Below are 23,142 nucleotides of genomic sequence, written 5' to 3'. Positions count from 1 at the left end.
CCATCATTTCATTCTGATAGTTTTCTGTCCACAGAAGCATAAATGGTTCCCCAAATGGGAACTTGAAATAAGGTGAGCTACTCTTTGCTTCAATTCATTAGCATACCTCTATATCACTTTAAGGTGTTTTATGTGTAGCTTTTTTCATTAACACCTATCCCTCCTCTTAAAATTCATTGATTCTGAATGACATTTTTTTTCTTCCCCCTTTTCTCACTGACATGATCAATGCCTACTTATTTTCCATATTTCAGAGGGAGATTTAGTTGTGTGACTGTAATCTCTCCCCTCCTCCAAATTAATAAAGATGGGGGGCCTCCCTGGTGGCGCAGTGGTTGAGAGTCCGCCTGCCGATGCAGGGGACACGGGTTCGTGCCCCCGTCCGGGAGGATCCCACGTGCCGCGGAGCGGCTGGGCCCGTGAGCCATGGCCGCTGGGTCTGCGCGTCCGGAGCCTGTGCTCCGCAGCGGGAGAGGCCACAACACTGAGAGGCCCGCGTACGGCAAAAAAAAAAAAAAAAAAAAAAAAAAAAAAAAAAAAAAATAAAGATGGGAAATAATCTGTCATAATGTTTATTAAATAGCAAGTATGGGTAGAATATTATGCATTAGGAAGATTTCTAGGAAATGAGGTGTTTGGTGACCAAAATGTTTATTTTTATAAGTATACAATAAATGCAAGTCTCTTAGCTAGAATCTAAGTTAATTTCAGTTAATTTAATTTAATTATCAGACCTAGTTTTTTAATTCAGTGTTCTGTGTTACCTCACTGAGTCTTTATTTGCCATATATAATTCTTTTTAGTTTTCATTGTGTTACTTTTTAGGTTAAAAAATCAGTACAGTAAGTATTTATGATTTATTATTTTCATCACCTGTTTTTTTTTTTCTGTCATCCACAACTGCATAACCAGGAAGACTATAATACTGCTCATCATTGAACAAGATTTCTCCTGCCTCACAATAAAGAGATAGAGAATCTTTTATTCAGGTTATCTAGGATATTCAGCTAGACAGTGGAAGAGATAAACAGTGAAATGTTATTTGCCAATGTCTATATTGAATTTTTGTTACCCAATTTTCTTCCTTTCAATTGCTCAAGGAAGCCTGTTTTGATGTCTGGTCCATTCAGACCAGGTAAGGCAAACAGAGAAAATGTACAGGAATAATGATGTTTCCTCCACCCAACCCACTAGGCCGGCAGTTAACCATCTTCAACACCCAGGCGCAAATAGCTATCGGTGGAAAGGACAAAGGACGCCTCTTCCAAGGCCAGCTTTCTGGGCTCTATTATGATGGTTTAAAAGTACTGAACATGGCGGCTGAGAACAACCCCAATATTAAAATCAATGGAAGTGTCCGACTGGTGGGAGAAGTCCCATCAATCTTGGGAACGACACAGACAACCTCCATGCCACCAGAAATGTCTACCACTGTCATGGAAACCACCACTACAATGGCTACTACCACAACCCGCAAGAATCGCTCTACAGCCAGCATTCAGGTAAGCCTTTCCCCAACAATTAATTGACTCCGCATCTTGGTCTTTGAGATATTGCTATCATGGTCAGTGTTACTACGTAGCAAAAGCGTCTGAATGACTATGTTTGTAGGAAGGATGCCTGTAGGAAGGATGGTAAAGCTCTTTTCCAAAATGAGCAAATTTTCACTATGAAATACTCCCACCTCTCATTTTATTACCTTTCTTTTCACTAGCCAAAAGGGAAAAGGGGGAAAGGAGAATTTTTTATCATAGGAAAGACTGTATCCTAGTTCAATTCTATTCGCATCCTCCTGATGGCTTTGCTAGGACGTGAATTGTTCATTTTTGAGGCCAGTGGGTAGCATTAAATCAAGGGCAGATGAAGCTAGAGGTTCAATTAATCCTTATAAAATGCAGTATTTGTATTTGATAAGTGTTGATTATTCACTTATTATTTTTGGCCCACTTCGTTTCCTTTATATTATATTGACCAAGGTCCTAATTACATTAGAAAATTCGAAGGTCTGAGTTTAGCTATGTAGGAAGTCCTTAGTTTTGTGGTTAACGTTTTTGTTTTGTCACTTAAAAGTAATTATACCCAAGCTAAAGCTAATGCTTTGCTGACTTCCTTGGCATCTCATAAATCTAGTTAGTAGAGGGGAGAAGGTTAATCAGATTTTTAGCCTTAAATGCTCTGGCAAAAAATAAGACATTCCGATTGCTTGTGGGAAAATGACCCCTAGTCTAGTTAATATCTGCAGAAGATTCAGTAGGTCAGTACTTGTCCTTTCTGTTTCTTAGTTTTAAGACATTAGCCAGGGGTTCAGTTGAGTCTTTGACATCACCCTTCCATTGACTTCAGAGGACATTATAAACCTAAAGTCAATAATCAATTAAACCCCCAATGTGTTCCCATTCTTCTGAATTAAGTTTATGAGAGTTAGGCAGTGGTAAAAGTGTTGTCTACCTTTTCGCTTTTCTTTGAGTAGAAATATCCAGACCATTCCTTATGTGACTCCACAGGAACAATTGGAAGCTGATGCACTGATGATGTTATCAGGCCAATTTAATGTGTTTTAGAAAAGCTACTAAGAAGCTGGTTACTTAGCAGTCTTATAGTTGCACGTGTTGTTACATGTATACCTTCGCACATGCTCCAGAAAAATAGCTTTTTCTCTACTGATATTAAAGCAATAACTCCTGACACTTCACTATACTCACTGAAAAGAAGATAAAAGACAATATATATTTCTATTATGACTCTCTATAGCTCAAGAGCAGATCTGTTTATTGTGGGTGAAAGGATAGTTCTATCTGCACAGGTCTTGGCAGACTTGTTCTGTCTCTGTCAGAATACATTCCACTAACCCTGTGGGAAGCAGAGAAGCATATGGCTTTTTCTTCATAGGAATGGATGGTCCTGTAGTCCTTTTCAAGGCCAGATTTTTACTGACCTCAGAAGGATTTAATGTTACATGAGGATTCAGGGACTAAGCCATGGTAATTATCAGTCTGGGGCTTTCCTTCCTGCAGCACATACATAAATAGGAGCAGATTGGGTGAGTATTTGTATAAACTAAGGGAGCCAGAGTAGGATACAAGGTACAAAAGTCTTATAAGTGAGTATGATTCTAAACATCATTTAACCTGTTGTCATTTTAGAGGTCAGCAGCTGTAGACAGCTGGAGGATGCCCTCTCTAACAGCCTCCTTTCTGGTGTGTTTCTTTTTCTTTAGTCCAGTAATAATTGGATTACATCTACATGTCTTTCCTTTTGCTTCTACAGAAAAGGCTATAAAAATGAGTTATAAATCTGTTGATGCTCTTTGTTTTTAAAGGTGTATAAATACATAAAGTAGTCTTGGAGGAAAGCCAACAGACTAGCAAAATTGGATTAGATGGGGATGACAGATAAAAAGGCCTCATATTCTTTGTAAAGATTAGCTAAAGGAAATAACTATGCCAAGGGTTTTGAACTGTTTGTTCTGCCAACTAGCCATAAGAACTTTGCCCTGGGCAAAACGAAATAGCCTGCCTGTCTCCAAGTCTATCCCTGTCTTAAATACATTCTGTAGATCATGTGAAGCTTGTTTTAGGACCGGGGACCCGACTACCCTTGGATTCTACCCAAGGTTTAAGGCAGTTTCCAGACTCTGAAGACTCTGGGTGAAGAAGGTCAGTCTCAGGAGTTCTTATGTGCCCTGTGTGAGCCCCTAATTTTCTTGAATGAAATGGACTCATAAAGATTTGATCTCTGGGAAATCTTCAGAAAAAAGAAAAAGAAGGGAGGAAGGCTGGATTTCATGTTCACTAGATCCATCATTCACGTTTTCACCTATGTGTGAAATCTTACAGCCATTCCCAAATGATACTCTGTTCTGTCTTCCTTTGCTTTGATAATATTGCTAGAGTAGAGTTGTCCTAAAAGTAGACTCTTCCGGAAGAAACAAAATAAGCATGTGCATTCACAAGTATAAATATCTGTTTATTAAAAATCCACCGGTTATTTCTTTAAGCGTAAGGTAAGAAAACATCATTTGAGCAGTTCATTTCTGATAGACCTTGTTTAATGTTGATTTTAAATCAAAGGAAAACTGCAAAGTGCTTTTAGTGATGCTCTTAACTGTGTGTGAATGTGAACAAAGAGTTTGCCAACTGATATGGCCCTCTAAGGCTCTAGCCTCCTGGAAGTAATAGGCGCTTTGATCTTTCTGATACTCTAGTTTGTTACAAAATACTTGTAAATTGCATGGACTATGTTAAATTACTCACAGCTGCAGTGCCAAGCAGGAGGGGAGTTTGGGGGAGAATGGATGCATGCATATGTATGGCTGAGTCCCTTTGCTGTGCACCTGAAACTATCATAACATTGTTACTCAGCTATACTCCAGTATAAAATAGTTTTTTTAAAAAAAAGGATGTCTCTAGGTGCCTCCCTGAATAAAAAAGGAAGTTAAGGTTGAGAAAGCAGGTGGGTGCATTGAGAAAGCAGGTGGACAAGTGATAATTCTCAAATAAAGGTCTGGCACTTAGTAGGTGCTCAGTAAATATTTATTGAATAAATCAGAAAACAAGATAGGCTTTATTATGTACCTTATCATCACTTAACAATCAGAAGTGTCATGGCTTGTGGAAGGATTTCTCTCTAAGATGATCAGTGTGCTTTGGACAATTCTAATTTTTTTTCCAGTGGTAAAACTATAGCAGAATGATTAAATGCATGTACTTGAAGTCAGACTGCCTGGGTTTAAAACCTAGTTTCTCTTCGTATTAACTAAGTGACCCTGGGCGAGTCGTGTATGTTGTAGTTACCTATTGCTATGGAGCAACCTGCCATAACTTAGTAGCTTCAAACAACAACTATGTCATTAGATCTCAAAGTTTTATGGGTCAGAAATTTGGGCAGGGCTCAGCAAGGCATTTCTTCTGCCTCACATGGAATTGACTGAGGTCATTCAGTGGCTCATCTGGTCTGGAGGGTCTGGCTTCACACATGCATCTGGTGCCTTGGTGGGTGAACTGGAAATACTGGACTCAGCTGGGTCCACGTCTCTCTCCGTGTCTCTAGGACTCCTTTCATAGAGGCTCAGGACCCCTGGATAGAGTTTTCCAAGTCTCACCCTCAGGGAGTGATGTATAAACCTCATTTCTCAATAGGAGGAGTAGCAAGAATTTGCAACCAACCTAAATCTACCACATTGTAAAATTGGAGGGAGGGAAAGGTACCACTAGTCCTTATAAGATTGTTGTGAGGATAACTGAGTTAATAAAAGTAAAATGCTTACAAGAGGTATGTCATGAAGAATATAATTAAATATATTTTAACCTTGTTATTATTATATTTTGTCCTCAACATTTGGTATGCAAGCCAATACCCTCTCAAGCAAGGATCTAACTCAGAAAATGGGGCTGCTTCTACTGATTGTAGTGTCCGTAGTTCAGAGTGGGGCTAGGAGGTTTTGGAGGATAGGGATTTGAAGGAGGCTCAGAGTAGAATTTGGGGGCTGAAATTAGTCCTGGCAAATAAAACGTCTGTAAGATCTCCGGAATGGACATCTCACTACCCATCTTTAATTTTCTTTTCCATTTTTAAATCAACCGGGAGTGCTATGGGCCTTGGAGAGTATGTTCTGTTATGAAATGGGTCTATCCACATGTATTTTTGGTGTTACAGAAAGAGGAATCCAGGTTCCTCGCCATCATGGAGCTTACAGCGTAAAGTGGACAAGAGGGCTTGACATTAGCTATCAGTATGAAATAGTGACTTACAAGTGATGGTGTGTTGGGGCGTGAGGAGTGGTGTATGGGATGGCATGGCTGGATCTTATGAATGAGGTGAGAATGGAACTGGGACTTGGATACATGGCGCTAGGAACAAACCCCAGGTTGGCTGAATGTGCAAAGCTAAATTGACAAAGTCAGAGATGATTCCTAGAGAGATCGCCAAGTCCCGCTAGAACAGAGAGTGCGTAGAGGGAGTTTGTGAGATACAAGAGATTCAGATTCTGAGAGTCTTGGCCTAAAATGCCCCCAAACAGGAGAAGTCCAAGAGGGGAGAACTGGATCAGGTTGCCTGTGGGTCTTACTACCAGGGATGCCCCAGAGATTGTACAGGCACATCCATTGCATTACGTCTGACCCCAGTGCTGGTAGGGTTACTGTCATGATGCCGGTAGGTCAGCTTCTAAGGTGGAAAAGTTCAACTCAGGCTACACTCAAATTCCTTAGTCCTCACTCAGGATGGAAGGCAAAAGTGAGGAATAAGAGTCTTTTAGGGGTAACTCTCAGCCACCATGACCAAAGTGTTCTTGTGAGAGAGGAAAGGGCCAAGAGGAAAATAGTTCCAAGAATAATGTGTATTCTCTTACCTTAGTGCTACAGACCAAGTTATCAGTAAAGAAAGAACTCAGTGTGTTCTGTGTTCAGCAAATCACCATTTGGAATCATTTATAAGCTCTTAGCAGAATACTGATCATGACCCGCTTTTTCTGAACTGGGCATTGGTAAAGTCACCTTGACATTGGCCAGGGCTGCCTGGCACCAGAATATTACCAGAAAATCACAATGTTCAGCCTGGATTGGAACTACCTTAATAAACAGTAGAAGTGAAAGACTTGAGAGCTTTGTGAGATTTCATTCTTATCTCAAACTCACAAATTTGGTGGGCAAATGTGAACCATTTTCAAAAATTATGGAAGGAAGCCACAATTATTCAGGTTTTGTAACAATACCTATATGGAAAGTCCTCGTGGTCTGCTTTCAGTTTTAGGCTGGGGACAGTCAGAAGCACACTTCAGCCTTGATATTGATTATTGGAAAACAAAACAGAGCAAAACTTGTGATTAAAAAGTTGATCCTTCACACCGTCTGTCCTGGATGCAGTCCCAGTATGCTGAAGGAAAGAGAGAGAAATTTAGAATCAGAATTTCTGGGTTGGACGCCAGGTTCTTCCAGCCACTTAGCTGTGTCTCTCTGGGAATATTGATTAGACCCTCTAAACCTCAGTTCTATTATCTGTAAAATGGGCACAACAGTATCTTTACCATAGGCTTGTTGTGAGTAATAAATACAACCAGATGTGGAAAGAACTTAGGCCACGCCCTATCCCACAAGTCTGCACTAAATGCTAGACATTTGGAAAACCACTTCAACCCAAGAGACTCTCCCAGGACTCACAGATCCTCACAGAGCTTAGCCTCCCTGTATGGCTGGATAAGCACAAGAACAATTTTGTCTACACCCACACAAACCTGTGATCACCCAGGATTTCCTTTGAGGGTCCTAGATTGAATCACAGCCCTGAACTCATCAATTAGAAGGGATGTATGGAGTGGGAATTAGCTTAGCTGAGTGGTTATCACATGCAAAGTGTTCTATTAGGTGAAACATGTGAAACTGCCATTTCTGTAGATCAGAATGGTCAACTATCAGCAATTCCATATGGTTCGACACATACATGACACACACATTTACAGCATGTTGTTGTCCATGGCGTTTTGCGATTCTGGCTAGAACACTGAATTTTCTCAAGGTTCTTTGAATAATCACACTGTCTTGGATTGGGATACAAGATTAATCTACTTTATTCCAAATACCATGCTATAACAGGAGGTAAGTTATGTTATACTTATCCCCCAAATTATCCCCTCTGGGCCCCTCCACCTTTTGCCTGCTTCCACCAGCTTGCTAGAAGTGAGACTAGGAGTCCACACACTTTTCCATCCCTCCCTTTTACCACCAGACGACAGAGCCTCTAGGGGAAGTTTATTTTAGGATCAGGGCTCAACTAATATTGATTAAAGGCCTTATGTAATGTGTGGCTCCAGGGCTCGTTCCTTTCCTGCCAAGCTTCATAACTGGGGGAGGCACTGAAGATTTGTCAGTCTAATTAGACTTTAGCTGCCAGCCAAGAAGTATCTTCTGTTTCCTCCTTACCCTCGCACAGGTACTTACTTTTCCCCTCCCAGAGAATAACTGGGGGGAAGGAAATTGGACTCTAATTTACTCATTACCTGGTAGAACTCTCCAGTGACATTTTCCCTCCAGAATGCCATAGTTCTAATGGGAAAAAAAGGAACTTGATGGGTTTACCTACCTCTTAAAGACTTATGTGTTGGCAGGACACATAGATCAGCACTTCCCAAAGCTGGAAAAAGTCCCTTAAAGGATCTCTGAGAAGGGCCTCATCACATACAGGCAGAAGTCTGTGAGATGCTAGAAGTTGGAGAGATGCCCTTCTAATTAGGTTGTAATATTTATAGGTTTTATAGAATTTCCCACCAGAATTGCTAATAAAACACTGGATCTTTTTTTTTCCCCCCATCTTTATTGGAGTATAATTGCTTCACAATGGTGTGTTAGTTTCTGCTTTATAACAAAGTGAATCAGCTATACATATACATACATCCTGATATCTCCTCCCTCTTGTGTCTCCCCCACACCCTCCCTATCCCACCCCTCTAGGTGGTCACAAAGCACGGAGCTGATCTCCCTGTGCTATGCAGCTGCTTCCCACTAGCTATCTATTTTGCGTTTGGTAGTGTATATGTGTCCATGTCACTCTCTCACTTCGTCCCAGCTTACCCTTCCCCCTCCCCGTGTCCTCAAGTCCATTCTCTATGTCTGTGTCTTTATCCGTGTCCTGCCCCTAGGTTCATCAGAACCATATTTTTTTTTTTTTTTTTGCGGTACGCGGGCCTCTCACTGTTGCGGCCCCTCCCGTTGCGTAGCACAGGCTCCGGATGCGCAGGCTCAGCGGCCATGGCTCACGGGCCCAGGCGCTCCGCGGCATGTGGGATCTTCCCGGACCGGGGCACGAACCCGTGTCCCCTGCATCGGCAGGCGGACTCTCAGCCACTGCACCACCAGGGAAGCCCCCATTTTTTTTTAGATTCCATATATATGAAAGCACTGGATCTTATTTTGAGCCATCTGAACAGCTGAGAGGGAAGTGCAGTCAGCTCTTGGCTACTCACCGTGGAGGTCCCCAAAGGTTTCTAAAGCTCCAGGTGGTTGTCCAATCACCTAACAGTCTACCTGGCCAAGTATAAAGCCTGAACCCTTTCCGTGTGGCGTATGGGTCTCCCACTTGCTCTCTCTCTGACCGTGTTTCCTACCACCTTGCTCCAGGTACACAGGTCTTGATCTTCCTTGAACTTGAAGCCAGGATAAGGGAGGGGCGAGTGAGGGTTGTACAGTTGCAGAGTCGGATCTTGTGTCTATTTAAAATGTTGATTTTTTTGCTTATTGCGGATTTTGTTTTGCATTGATGTTGACTTTAAAATATCGCAGTAAGCTATTTATCTTGGTGACTGAGTTGGGGCCATTCCTTTAAACGTTACACAGTAGATGAGCGTCCCCTCATTAGTCCCAGCCCTGCTCGAGCACACCAAGCACATCTGTGGCTTTTCACTTGCTGTTTCCTCTGCCTGATGCAGCTCTTTCCAGCTATTGCACGACTCACTCCCTCACTCTATCCAGAGTTTTGCCCATATGGCACCTTCGAGAGTGGCCGTCCTTGACCATCCCGTGTAAAGTAGCACTCTCCGTCACCTTCAGCTTCGTTGTCTCTCAGAGCAGTTATCTCTCCCTGATGTTATGTCCCATATTTATTTGTTTGTTGTTTCTATTTAGTGAAATGTGAGTCCTAGGATAGCAAGATGTTTGTTTCAGGCACTGTCAGGGCACAGAGTAAACCCTCAGTCAGTATTGCCTGAAACAAATGAATGGCCAACAGTCCGCCAGCACCTTCTCAGGAAGTACACTTGCCTTGTAACACAGACTGACCCTCACTTCCAAGCACTGTCCCTCCCCTGCTCCCCTCCCCCACCCCGTGGAGGCCCACTTTCTGGTGAGTTATCTGCAGTGGTTGGTTGTGTTTTTTTTTTTTGGCTGTGTTTCATGGCTTGCAGGATTGAACCCATGCCCTCGGCAGTGAAAGTGCAGAGTCCTAACCACTGGACCACCAAGGAATTCCCTCTACAGTGGTTTTGCTGCTCTGGACTCCTTGCCTTAAGAATAAGGCGTCCAGAGATATCTCCTTATATCTGGTGTGCAAGGCTGCTCTTCTTGACTTCTGGTCTTAAGTTCTCTTTCCTTAGAACTTATTTGTCATCCTAATAACAAAAGCAGCTTCTAGCACTTAGAGTTTTCAAAGCACTTTTGGAAATAGTGTAATATCACCACTTTCCCTCTCCAATTTCTTCACCATCTTCCTTTCCCAAATTATTTAATTCTTAATTAAATAATTAATTAATTCTTAATTCTCCTGAAACCTACCTTTAAATATAGGCAAATAAAAATTATTTTAATGGACCCCTGCTTCTATCCTATTCTATTGGTATGGATAGAAAATTAACTTGGGGCTCACTTACCTGGTTGTACATGTGTAAGTGGGTTGGTGGGAGTCTTCTATCTGCTTTAAGTTCCTTTTTTTGTTTTTCTCTAATGGCTGCATATGTTACATGAACCCATTCATTCCTGATCGTGACCGTATGACTTATCTGGCTCCATAGTTCATGACCTTTTGAAAAGAAGATTTTGGAAGACATTATGAGAAGCTACTAGATTGAGAGAAGGAGTAATGTCTATGTAGTTCCTCACTTAACATTCAGGGCCTGGCATAGTGCCGGCCACAAAGCGGGGCTCGATCATGTTTGTTGAAGAAAAGAAAACCGCATTAAGTGAATGAATGCTTATCCGCAGAGGGAAGAAGCCGAGGAGGGAGAAATGTTATTCAAGACAGCCGTGTGGAAGCAGCGTGTTATGAAGGAAAGAGAGCACAGAAATGAGGGTCAGAAGACTTCATTTGTAGATAAAATGGTTAAAACCGTGACTCGAGGTGGACCTTCATTTGTCAGCTGTGGGATTTTGGTTAAGTTGCTTCTTGGAGCTTTAGTTTCACCACCAAAATATGGAGATTATGACATCAACTCCATGCATAGGTTACAATAATGTAAGTCAAGGGCTTAAATTGGTGCAACTCGATAAAAGGTATTTGTTGTTGTTATTTTAAATGGGATTCCAATCCAGATCTCTTTAGCATCTAAATTTTGTTTTTTATTCTTTAATTAACCATTTGGCCTGTGACATGGCAATCAGCTTCCTTGGGTCTCCACTCTTTCCTCATCTAACAAATATACGGGTAGATTCACACTGTCTCCAATTTCTTCATTTTTCTCACAGTAGCTAACATGGTGCCTTGCACATACAGTGACAGCTGAATGGATGGATAAATGAATTAGGAGGTGGAAGGGGAAGAAAAGTTGAAGAGAGGAAAGGAGAGAGCAAGCGAAAATACTCTGTAATCATGTTGCTGTAAGAATTATCTGTCCATTTCATGGATTGGATGGCTAAGGTTGTGAGAAGTGAATAAAATATATTTCATCTAATTAAAATTATAATACAAGTAATGATTTTTTTTTGTATCCCCCCTCTTTGCTGAAAGCTTTCAGAAGGAGTTCTGCAATGACCACCCCTATGTGGAAGATGACGTAGTTAATAAATGTCTCTTGAGTTGTCAAAAGAATCAATGATTCCAGTTTAAGCTAAGGTCCAAGAAATTTCTTTTTTTCTAAAAATGCATCTCTTTCTTTCTATTTATATATGACAGGGAAATGACTTTACGCAGCAATCATTGCTAGCCAGGCTTCAAGATGGATATTTCCATTCTGCCTCTGACAAGGCAGTAGGAGGGAGGGGATGCGCTTTCATACCTTTCTGGTGCATGTTTGAATGATTGTAAAAATTAGAAACACACTGAGGCTGTTATGACAGCCCTGCCTCTTGAAACCTAATTAATGCCTTGGGTTGTCTAGAGAGCTAGTTCTGTTAGCTAAATGGAGAATGTAAAGTTCTCCTTGGTTTTTTCATCATCCAGGGATGAGATGTCTGGGGGAGATAAATGCACAGCGTATCTGTGGTGGCTAGCGTCACCGAGGGGATTACTTGATGGAAATTTGTACATAAGGTACATGTACATAATGTGGCTTCTTCTGTCTCTCATTTGATCTGATTGTGTGTGTGTGTGTGTGTGTCTGTGTGTGAGAGAGAGAGAGAGAGACAGAGAGAGAGAGAGATAGAGAGACAGAGACAGAGAGAGGATGCTCACATGTGTCCGCATGTGTTAGCTACAACAGTGCTTCCGAAGCTGTTAGTGTATACACATCACCTGGGCGATCTGATTAAAGCACAGATTCTGAGTCAGTTCTGGGTGGGGCTAAGATCACACATTTCTAACTAATTCCCGGATGATGTCAGGCTGCAATATGTGGATCTCGCTTTCTGGAGCAAGGATCTAGTAGATATTTATAGTTCCTTGCTGAGTCGTGTAGCACCTGTTTACCTATCTCTTCTAAACCGTCTCCCCAAACTTAATTCAAGGCTCTTCAAAACAGGAAATCTTGTTAACCCAAAGCATTATGTAAGTGAAAGAACTGATTAACAAAGAAAAATTTATCCCATCAGACAGTCCTGCTCCAGGTTCCACTGGCCCCTCCTCCTGTCCCTTCCTCTGCCGCATACCCCCGAGGCAGATGGGGAAAAATAAGTAGGTAGAATTTAACTTGTCACAGTATTTATCCCCCTTTCTGAGTGGTGACCTCCAATGAAAGCAGAAGGACTTGAATGATTTTAATCCACGGTAACAATGGGAAACCAGTCCTGACCGTCTTGAGCGGTAGAAATATATAAAATGACAGATTTTCCTCCTCTGCCTCTTCACGTCCTCCTCCCAGATACTGAGAGAGACGCATATTCATGCACCCACAGCTCACACTATAATGCACAATGAAATTCCACCCAGCCTTTATCTCCTAGCTGTTGTGCTGATGATTAATGCCCCACTGGCTGGGAAGCTATTCCACTGAAGAAAGACAAGGAGAGGGGAAGACACATGAAATACATCTCTGAGGCCATTTCTCATTATTATTATGATTATCATTATTAGTTCCTTACTGCCGTATCTATCCTGTTAAAGAATGCTTGCTCTATTGGCAAGGGGGAGGGGATGACATTTGAAAGTGGATTTCACGAGGGAGAACTGAGCAAGGACAAAGATAGAAATAGACACTTTTTACTAAAGAGAACTGACCTGAATCGGGTTTTGTGGTGGTTGTCATTTATTTTTGGTTTTGTTTTTTTATTCTATTATTTTTGTTGTTTTCGTTTTAAAGCCAAATATGATAGATGCCTCCATCTGTGTCTTCTGGTTTTTTCCCCCCCGCAGGCATTTATTTTTGCATGTGTTCTTTTGTCTTTATCGAGTCTCTGTCTGCAAGAATCAATATGATATAACGTATGCAAATGTTATTCCTGACCACTTATGCAAAAGACTGGACAGAATAATTTCATTGCTTTGCAACTCCCATAATATAATCGCTTCCATATCCTGGTTGATTTCAAGTTTCTGAAAAGGCTCTTTTTGAAAAATAATTCTATGTATGTATTGTATAAGCCACAGTATCTGATTCTGTCCTGTTTCTCATTCAAAGAAAGTGTGATTGCTAAGTTAATTTCTGGCTCTGTCATTTAGGAGGACTACACAGCAGTGGTCCTTGGTGGGAAAATGGTACCATAATAAAAGCACTATTACAACACATGTGTCTGCTGATAAAATGGCAGATTCATTAACCGAGACAGAGTACTATAATCTGATTTAGAAAATGCTGTCTTTCCAAAGTTGAGTTTATGAGGATATGGAATTTATAGCTGCGGTACCCACATGTAACTTCAGTTTTAGTCAGATCTGTATTCAATTAACAAATATTTTAGTGAATTGAGTGCCTAGTGTGGGCCACACACCATTCTAGGCATTTGAGCTATAGAAATATACAAAACAGACCAAAAAAAAAAAAACCTCTTTCCTTATGGGGCATATATTCTGCGACACAAATATTGGGCACCTCACGAGTGCCAGGCTTTGGGGAAACAAAGAATGAAATAAATATACCTCTGCCTAAAAGGAACACACAGTCTGGGAGGGCTCTTAAATATTTTCTTAGTCTGAGCAGACTCATTTTTACGTCAGTTTTCTACAGAAGCTGTAGCACGCTGATCTGCTATTATACTTGCAGAGGCAGCAATCATCTCTGTTTATACAGGTCAACTCAATTGAAGAATAACAAAGAATAAGGTCTTAATTTCTACTCCCAAAAAACAAGTTTCAAATGTAAACAATGTCTTTTTTGACTAACAAAGATGGCGACAATAAGCCATGTTAAAATAAAGTTATTGCATCTGAAACGTATTTTAGTCTCAAGGACTCAGTTTACAATAATTATTGCAAATATTTTGTTTATTAGTTTGAGATTATAGTTTCATGGAATGTTTATACTCAAGAATCTCAGGGATTGTCTAATTACTGAGCCCCATACAACTAGTGGAGCTGTAGAGATGGGCCAACCTAGTTCCATCAGTCAAAGTTGTCTGTCCAGGGGCAAATTGCTTGCCCACCTTTTGTAATTTAAACAATAAGCATTGGGAATTCCCTGGCAGTCCAGTGGTTAGGACTCAGTGCTTTCACTGCCGTGGCCCAGGTTCCATCTCTGGTCAGGGAACTAAGATCCCGCAAGTCACACAGTGAGGCCAAAAAGTAAATAAATAAAATAAAATAAACAATAAGCATATATTAATTTGATGTTTTAATTTAATTTTTCTCTAAATAATGCATCTACATAGCTTAAAACTTCACATAGGACACAAACTCCCCTTACTCCAGAGCAGAGGCATCATTACTTCAGCTGCTAGGAGTGCTAGCTGCTGTATTTTTAATAGGTATATATACATTTTTAATAGGTATATATTATACCCAAACTTACTATCAATGCAAAATTTCAGTGAGAATTATTGTACTGCCGACTCTTTCTGTATACTGGGACAAAGCTTTCCTTAGGGACCTCTATTTTTTCTTCTTTTCCCTAATACTTTCTCTAGCCATCTCAGAGAGCATATGAATTAAATAATACACATAAGCGCTTTGAATATTTTGCATCCAAAAATGAGCATAGCTCAGTCTCTTGCTTCACACCAGGTGCTTATATTTCTGAGAGGGGCAAGGATTAGAACAGTCAGGTTGGAATTTTTATGCTATGAAACGTCAGACAACGTATTTGCATGCCATTGAGTTCCATCATACAGTGTATGGTGATAAAGTCTGTTCACTGAGCTCTCAGCTTCTTTCAGCTTTATCACTGTAATATATTTATTGCCTTTCCTTTACATGCGCTAGTCGATGTAGCTGCTGTAGAAAAAGAATTACTCCACGTATTCCCCGCAACTCAAGAGGAATAATACATTCTAAGAGCACAAATGGGGCTCCACTAAAAGAAAAAAAAAATCAGTGGATTCATGTTGGCTATATATGGATATAGATACTGGAAATAGGATTTAAGTAATTACACTGAGTATGAACCAAAGGTTGCAGCTATTGGAGGAGAGATGATTGGAGGCCAAGGTGAGAAAATCATGAATAGGAGGTTTCAGGGGAAATTTTAAGTGGGATGATGAGGATGATCCCAAGGCTGTTTCTGTGGGGACTCATTTCTATCAACATTGCTAACCAGAAAACAAAGATTACTAGAGGCTCTGAAGTAGATCAAAATATTTGAAGAAGAAAGGAGATAAATAGCAAAATCCACTTCCAAAGCCACACTGAGAGCACCATACAACCAGACAAAGAGCATCTATAAAATGTCCTTTTGACTCTAATAGCTGCTGCGAAATGCATGGCTTTTCAATTTGGGGGATTTGGGGTGAATGTCTAGGCAACTTACTTTTGTTATGTTGCACTCAGCAACATGCATAATAGTAACTAGAGGTAAATATAAATCACAGAAAACAGTGCCAATCAAGTCATTGATAAGAGGGAAATTAAGGTGTGTTTACGTTTCCTCTCTCCCCCTTATTTTCAGTAAATTCTATTCTTCTGGGGTTTTTCCTCATCCTATTAGGTATTTTTGTAAGAGAGTTTTCTTCTTTCTTCTGTTGTAAACATTTTTCTCATCTCAGCATCCTTTTTAAATTCAAGAGACATTTTCCTTTGCAATGTACAATGAAAGGCGATAATGTTAGAAAATATCAGAGATGGCTTTGTCATGTCTGGCGCTGTTACATCATGTTGTGTCCTAAAGAGCTCAGTAAATGAAGCCAAGGGAATGATTTGACAATTGAACAAGGCCTCAGTCAGATCTCCCAGCTTCCCCAATACTCCCTGAGGAGAGAGAGACTCAGGTGGTGGGTGGAAGTTATTTTTCCTTTAAAGGATTATAGAGATTCTGGCGAACCTTATTTTGGGTTTTGCTTGCAAGGCAGAGCCAGCATTTGCAAAGGGGGTCTTTGTAATCTTTTTTTTTTTTTCAGCATTTAATTTGAATTCAAGATGGTGTTAGGGAATTAAAAGAGGAAGATTAATTGCTCAATAGTTAGTGGCTACTGCCTACTGCATGGAAGGATCTTGATGGAGATAGAAGGGTGAATAAGACAGATATATGCTACCTGTCACAGAGCTTACATCATGGGAGGAAGGCATAAGACAAACTAATTTCTCAAGTAATTATTTAATCGCACGATGAATTCAATGGAGAACAAGCTGCTAAGAAAGCAGAAAGAGATTTGAGCGAACGTTCTGATCTGGGAGGATTTTCTTGACGGCACAGTGTAGGAGCTGCACTGTTCGGGATGAGAAATTAGGTAAATTAAGCCAAGGGAACAGCCTGTGCTAAGGCCTTGCTGTAGGGAGCATACTGTACCATGTTTCTCAGTCTTTGGTCTACAGTTTCGCTCTAAAGTCTGGAAACATACCAGATTTGACCATGTTAAGTGGCCAGTTAATGCCCACACTTGAAGGGCCCCCAGAAGGCCACTCATAAGCTATCCAACGGGATGCAGCATCATCCCATTACTATGACAGAGTGATGTGGGACTGGTTTGAATGAGTTTCCAAAGCTGGATTGAACGGTACGGCCATGTTGAATGGGCTCCATGGTCTCCTGTTCTGAACCCTCTAGATTACTGGATCCATGGTGTGCCAAAGGCACGGTCTTCCTCAGTGAAAATCAGAGATACAAATAATTTAGGGCACAGCCTCACAGACATATAGGTAAGGATTGAGAGAAATGCATGAATACACTGTGTTTATCACAGTTTTGTGCAGTACATTGAACTATGTTTGCTAATGAGTGACCATACACATTCAACAGGCCATATAATTGTCAGGAATGTCCTGACACAGAACCTGTCATGTATTGTAATATCAAGAAACCATTTAGTATGTATATGTTTCTAGGTTTCCATACTTTACAGCCATCCTGTATTTCACTCGCTTGTTTCTTTAATAGAGCACTAGTTACCAGAAATCAGTTATTTGAAAACGTCTAATTCTTCTTCCTATTTTCTCATGCTTTGCCTTAATTTTCTTTTTTGCTTGGTGGAAACTGTGGAGTTCAGTGAAAGTTTTCCTGCAGTCTGATTACCCTCTCTATTTAATTTCCTAATAAAAAGTCTGAACCGGAAGCTGGAGATAATGTGCCCGATTCAACTCATATATGTCAATTTCTTGTTAATTGTAATTCTTTTCCCTAGTTCTTCCCACTCGCACTGCCTAGGCACAGCTGAGGCTTGGGTGCTTATAAGACATCATGCCTGTGCTGTCAATTATGCTTCCTGCTTTAGGATTAAATTCATTTATTATCATTGTTCTGATTATTAGTAATAATAGCAGGCATCTCCACCCAAACCCGAGTGAATAATGGTTTTCACAGTCCTTGCCTCCAAATTTAGCTTGTTTTAGTTTTTTACCCAGATGATTCCTTCCTTCTTTAATGGCATGGAGCGTTCAGTTTCCTGTGTTGCATTTAAATGCTGTTTTAGATCATTCAAAAGACAAGGCTTTCTTAGAAGATTCTTCGTGGTGTGGAGTGATGGCCTATTATTTCACTGGGTGTAGGTTTCACCAACTAGTGGATGTCAGTGGAGTCTTCTCTTGGTAACAGGACTACTGCTTTGAAGAAGTATTTGAACTGGCAAAGGATGTCTATTAGCTATCCAGTCTTTTTCTTAGAAAGACCCCCGGTTCTTATCCTCAGAAGTACACATGGCTTTGACTCCTGTGCTGACTCCAAAAAGAGCACTTACCTTTCTGCCTTTTTGATGGAAGTGTCCCCACCACTGTCACTAACAGAACAGCAGCATAGCCCAGCCAACTTAAAAATAGTGTTGGCCCTTCAGCTACATGTTAGTTCTTTCAGACTTCTTTTCCAGACTCAAATATCAATATGTCTTCTGAGCTTAAAGCTACATTTGTAGTAAGATCACCCAGACAGCTTCAGGAAAAGAGATCAGCGAGAGACTTGGTGGGGAGTCCAGGCTTTTATTTTATTATTCTGTACTTTATCTTTTGGCAAGTCAGAAAAAAAGCAATGCAGTTTAATTAGTAGTAGGGAAAATGTTTGCACTTTAAATTGTAAATGTGTCTCAGTGATACTGCTCCTGCAAGTATTGCTCCGTGGACTTTCTGGAAGAATAATTATGACGGCCCATCACCAGGTTTAAGGTGCCCAGGCTACTGTACTACCCTTTCTTATCTTGGTTTTGTTTTCTCATGATGGCTCATTGATACAATTTCCTAATCCTCCTTACCTTGGAATCACAGCCTCTTAAAACAATTAAACCTTTGCCTCTAAAATGAAGGATGTGTCTCAGAATTCCAAAGAGTGGACCATCCTTCAAGGTCTCCAGCCTCTCAGCTCACTCATTCAACAAACATGAGTGGGGAAGGCTGGGTAATTACTAACATGGACCAAGCACTTTTCTGGACCCTGACAAAAACAAAACAGATAATTTTAATTGTGATACTAGTTCTTATGGAACATACATTCTAGGGGCGAGGGTGGAGACTGCCAATAAATAAATCTGGGAGAGGATATAGTATGTGCTGACAAATGCCCTCAAGAAAATAAAGCAGGGAGGTGTCACAGGGTGAGTGGTGGATGAGTATTTTAAAGACAGTCTCTCTAAGGAGGGAACATTTAAGCTGAGACTTCAATGACAAGCATGTAAAATCTGGGGGAAGAACATTTGTGGCAGAGGAGATGGTCAGTGTGAAGGCTCTAGGTTGAAACATGCTGAGGGAGTTTGAAAGAAGGTAATGCAGCTGGAGCCAGAGGAAATCTGGTATGAGGTGAGGTCTGACGCGTGAACAGGAGCTCAATGATTCAGGGCCCCTTAGGACATGGAAAAGAGATGGGATTTTACTGAAGTTCACTGTCAAACTATTAGAATCTCCTAAGCAGTGGAGTGACATGATGTGATGTGTGCTTTTTAAAGATCACTCAGGCTGCCATGTTAGAAAAGATTGAGAGATGAGTCATAGATACCTGTTATGTGACTACTGCATCAGTTCAGGTAAGAGATGATAGTGGCTTTACTAGGATAGCAACTAGACCCTCCCTACACAACAACCTGGCTTGATGGCCTCACGCTATGTCTTTGCATTGCTCTGAACTGCTAGCTCTCTGAAACCTTAAACCCTACTATCTCAGTTCTCATACTTAAATCCAGTTGCTTTCCTGCTTCATCAAGTTTCCATTAATCTATAAATTGCATTTCATTATGGTCCTCAACTCCCTTCTTTCTCTGTTCTATTCATTCTAGATCATTCCAAATGGTTTCTACCCTCTACCCAACGGGAAGGGTGCCTTCAACCTGCTTTAGAAGCCTTTCCTTTTCTTGATCAGCAGTCCCCTTGCCTATAACTCTTGATTAGCATCTTTTCAACCTCCCAACTCAGTTCCCTTCTTCACCTCTGCACCACTGAGTTTCAACTGCTACTTTCTTTTGGAAGAAAATGCTCATCAGTCATGAGTGTCTTCAAATTCCTCTCCCTCTAAGTTTACAAGCTTCTGTGCTCACCTTAGGAGAAGCCCTTCATCCCTCTGCTCAAAATCTTGTTCTCATCATCCTTCCACCCTAGACTCTTCCCAAGCTTTTTTTTTTTTTTTTTTTTTTTTTTTTTGGCGGTACGTGGGCCTCTCACTGTCGTGGCCTCTCCCATTGCGGAGCGCAGGCTCAGCAGCCACGGCTCACGGGCCCAGCCACTACACGGCATGTGGGATCTTCCCAGACCGGGGCACGAACCCACGTCCCCTGCATCGGCAGGTGGACTGTCAACCACTGCGCCACCAGGGAAGCCCCTCCCAAGCTTTTTGACATCATTCGTTGCCTTCATTTTCCTGTGGTGCCACTAATATAATCTTTTCAGCCTATGAATATATCCAGGGCTTTTCCTTCTTAAAAGCAAAATCAAAACAACAACCTGCTTCCTACCCGTTCCATCAGCTACCTACTGTCCCCCGATGAGGACACTCTCTTTCCTTTATACTCAAATTTCATGAGTATTATACCCTCAACAATTTTCCTTTCTAAACAAGTTATACATGTTTATTGCGGACAAAAATCACAGTGAAACAAATTCCAGCTATGATCTCACCCTTCATGTAGAATCATACTTACAAGGCCCTGCAGGTTCCCACCCCTGTCCTCTTTGATTTCCTCATCTACAGATATTTCTCACATGCACCCAACATTCTAGTCACACCCTGATATAATTTTTAAAATGTTGTTCTTTCCACCTGGGAACATATAACATGAACAAGAGCATGCCTCCTCATCTATAAGATAAAGATAATAAAAATATCAACATTTCCATAGGGCTATTGAAGAGAAAATGCATTCATATATTTCATATTCTTAGACTAGTGCCTGGTACATAGTAAGTACTCAGTAAATGTTAGCTATTATTATCATTACAGTAAATCCCCTACATACGAACAAGTTCCATGCCGAGAGCGTTTGTAAGTCCAACAAAGTTAGCCTAGGTACCCAACTAACACAATCGGCTATATAGTACTGTACTGTAATAGGTTTATAATACTTTTCACACAAAGAATACATAAAAAACAAACAAAAAATAAAGAAAACCTTTTTAATCTTACAGTACAGTACCTTGAAAAGCACAGTAGTACAGTACGACAGTTGGCGTACGGGGGCTGGCATGGAGTGAACAGGCAAGAAGAGTTACTGACGGGAGGAGGGAGAGGAGGTGGGAGATGGTAGAGCTGAAGGATCGTCAGCAACAGAAGATGGAGGGCAAGCTGCAGTTTCACTGACGCCTGAAGTTGATGGAACGTGTATTTGAATCTTTGAAAGGTCACAACTTGAAGGTTCGTACGTAGGGGACTTGTTGTATTGGTTTAGCTCTTTTACCCACTTGCTCTGCCTAGAAAAGTAATAACCCCTCAAGGCTCAGTTCAAATATTTCCTGCTTGGTGAGTTACCTACCATCTCTGCCACCATGTCTCACTCTGCTGAGCTCAGGTTGGTGTCCTTTTCTCAGTGCCTCCACAAGTGCAGTGAACTTCTGTGCATATTCTATACCTCTTCACATTTCTCAGACAGGAAGACTGAGGTAGAGCATTTAAGGACCTTAGTCACATTTCAAGCCAAGCAGTGGTCGGGCTCTCTGTTTAATACCAGAGCCTCTAGAGGACCCATCTGTGCTGCTGTGTGAGTCCATAATGACTTCGCAATTAGGGTCCTAGTCCATTTCCAAGCATTCCTTCTCATTGAGGTACTTCAAGCAGATATGCATATGCCTAAAGATAAAGAAAATTAAACCCATTATATTCTTCTCAGTGTTCAGAGCATTTCAACCAACTAGAGAGAAATTCTTCAGAATGGTGATCGCTTTGTGTGTGTGTGTGTGTGTGTGTGTGTGTGTGTGTGTGTGTGTACCATGGGAAATTTCTGTCTGTAGAGAATCAGAGAATTACATTTAAATAAATGGTAGAAGTTGGGAGCTTTCATTTGAAGTTCTGTTTTGGACAGTGTATGTAGATAGAGAAACTTAAGAGTTAAGATACTGAGTACGTTTCACTCTGTATGTTTCTAAATCTGTGATAGTGGAGGCTATAAAAAGCAGTATTTATCTGTATGTGTGTTCTATACCAATGTAATCTATCTCTCTAATTAGATAGTCAATTATTTTTAAAGAGCTGCAAATAAGCCCTATAAGAATGTAATAAATGCATTCCATTTAGAAACATCTTGCAGATAAATTTTATTTTTATTCTTCGTACATCCTCCTGCAACCTTAGAAGAACAACAAAAAAATCTTACTACTCAACTAATTCCAGAAACCGATCGTTACTGCCTAGTAGTATGTTAATCATGCTTACCATTCCTTCTCTTTCGACATCATTATGCTTTGGGATAGAAAAGGTGGGTGGTGTGTGAGTCTCCATGGAGAAATGAATAGTTGGAGTAGACAGGCTTCTCAAGAGATATAATGTTATTTTCATGCAAAATTTCCCAAGTAATAAAAAGAGACTTTAAAATGGTGAAAATGTGTGATGTATAAGCAGAATTATTAATAAGAGCACCGTATCTTTTGCTTCCATAGGATCTTTCAAGATGTAGCCAAATTGGAGGTAGACCAGGTAGAGGCAAGAGGATTGATTAGGGGAATTGAAGGAAAGACTTATGAAGGTTTAAAGGAGATGAATATGTAGAGTTTGGCTAAACGACAAGTCAGAGGAAATGACATTACGGACTATAGATATTTGGAAGTGGCTGGCCACAAGGAGAGCAAGGGATTGCTTAAGTAATGGAATGAAATCAGGGAAGGAAAATTGTAAATTCAACATCTGGATTCTTTTCTTGACTGTGAGAATTAAAAGATTATAAAAGAGCTATCCCAGAACCTACTGTTTAGATTAAAGCAAGAGACTAAGAGACAGGGTAGGGTAGCATGAAGTTGCTAATAGTTTACTCGATTCTGAGCAACTTGCTGCCAGGAAGCACTTCTTACTCATTTTTAATCCCTAGGATTTAACACATTATAAGAAATCCATAGAGAGATAAATCATGCTCAGCTCAATGAGAATAAAAAGGTCACTGGAGTTAGACATTGAAGGTTTTATGACATCTCCACTGGTTTATTATTGTAGAACCTTAAGCAAGTTACTTAACCTTGCCAAGGCCCATCCATAAAATGGGTATTAATAGCCACCTAACAGGACTGATGTGAGGTTTACACAAGGCACCTTGAAATCTCCTTTACCTATTTAGTAACAACTAAGTCCACCTCTCCACTCCATCGTCACTGCCA

The 23,142-nt window shown here is 40.7% G+C and overlaps 1 protein-coding gene across 4 annotated transcripts in view; it reads left to right on the top strand.

The window, feature by feature from the left end:
• NRXN3 (neurexin 3) overlaps nucleotides 1-23,142 on the top strand; it is a 1,615,508-nt gene that overhangs the window by 1,457,976 nt on the left and 134,390 nt on the right. For all 4 annotated transcript variants that reach the window (XM_060004108.1, XM_060004110.1, XM_069540412.1 and 1 more), the window contains one exon: nucleotides 1,195-1,502. In XM_060004108.1, the coding sequence (XP_059860091.1) occupies nucleotides 1,195-1,502 (308 nt within the window). The remainder of the gene's footprint in view (nucleotides 1-1,194; nucleotides 1,503-23,142) is intronic.

Source organism: Delphinus delphis, chromosome 2 (assembly GCF_949987515.2).
Source record: "Delphinus delphis chromosome 2, mDelDel1.2, whole genome shotgun sequence".
Lineage (NCBI taxonomy): Eukaryota > Metazoa > Chordata > Mammalia > Artiodactyla > Delphinidae > Delphinus > Delphinus delphis.
This window is presented reverse-complemented; position numbering and strand designations above follow the sequence as displayed.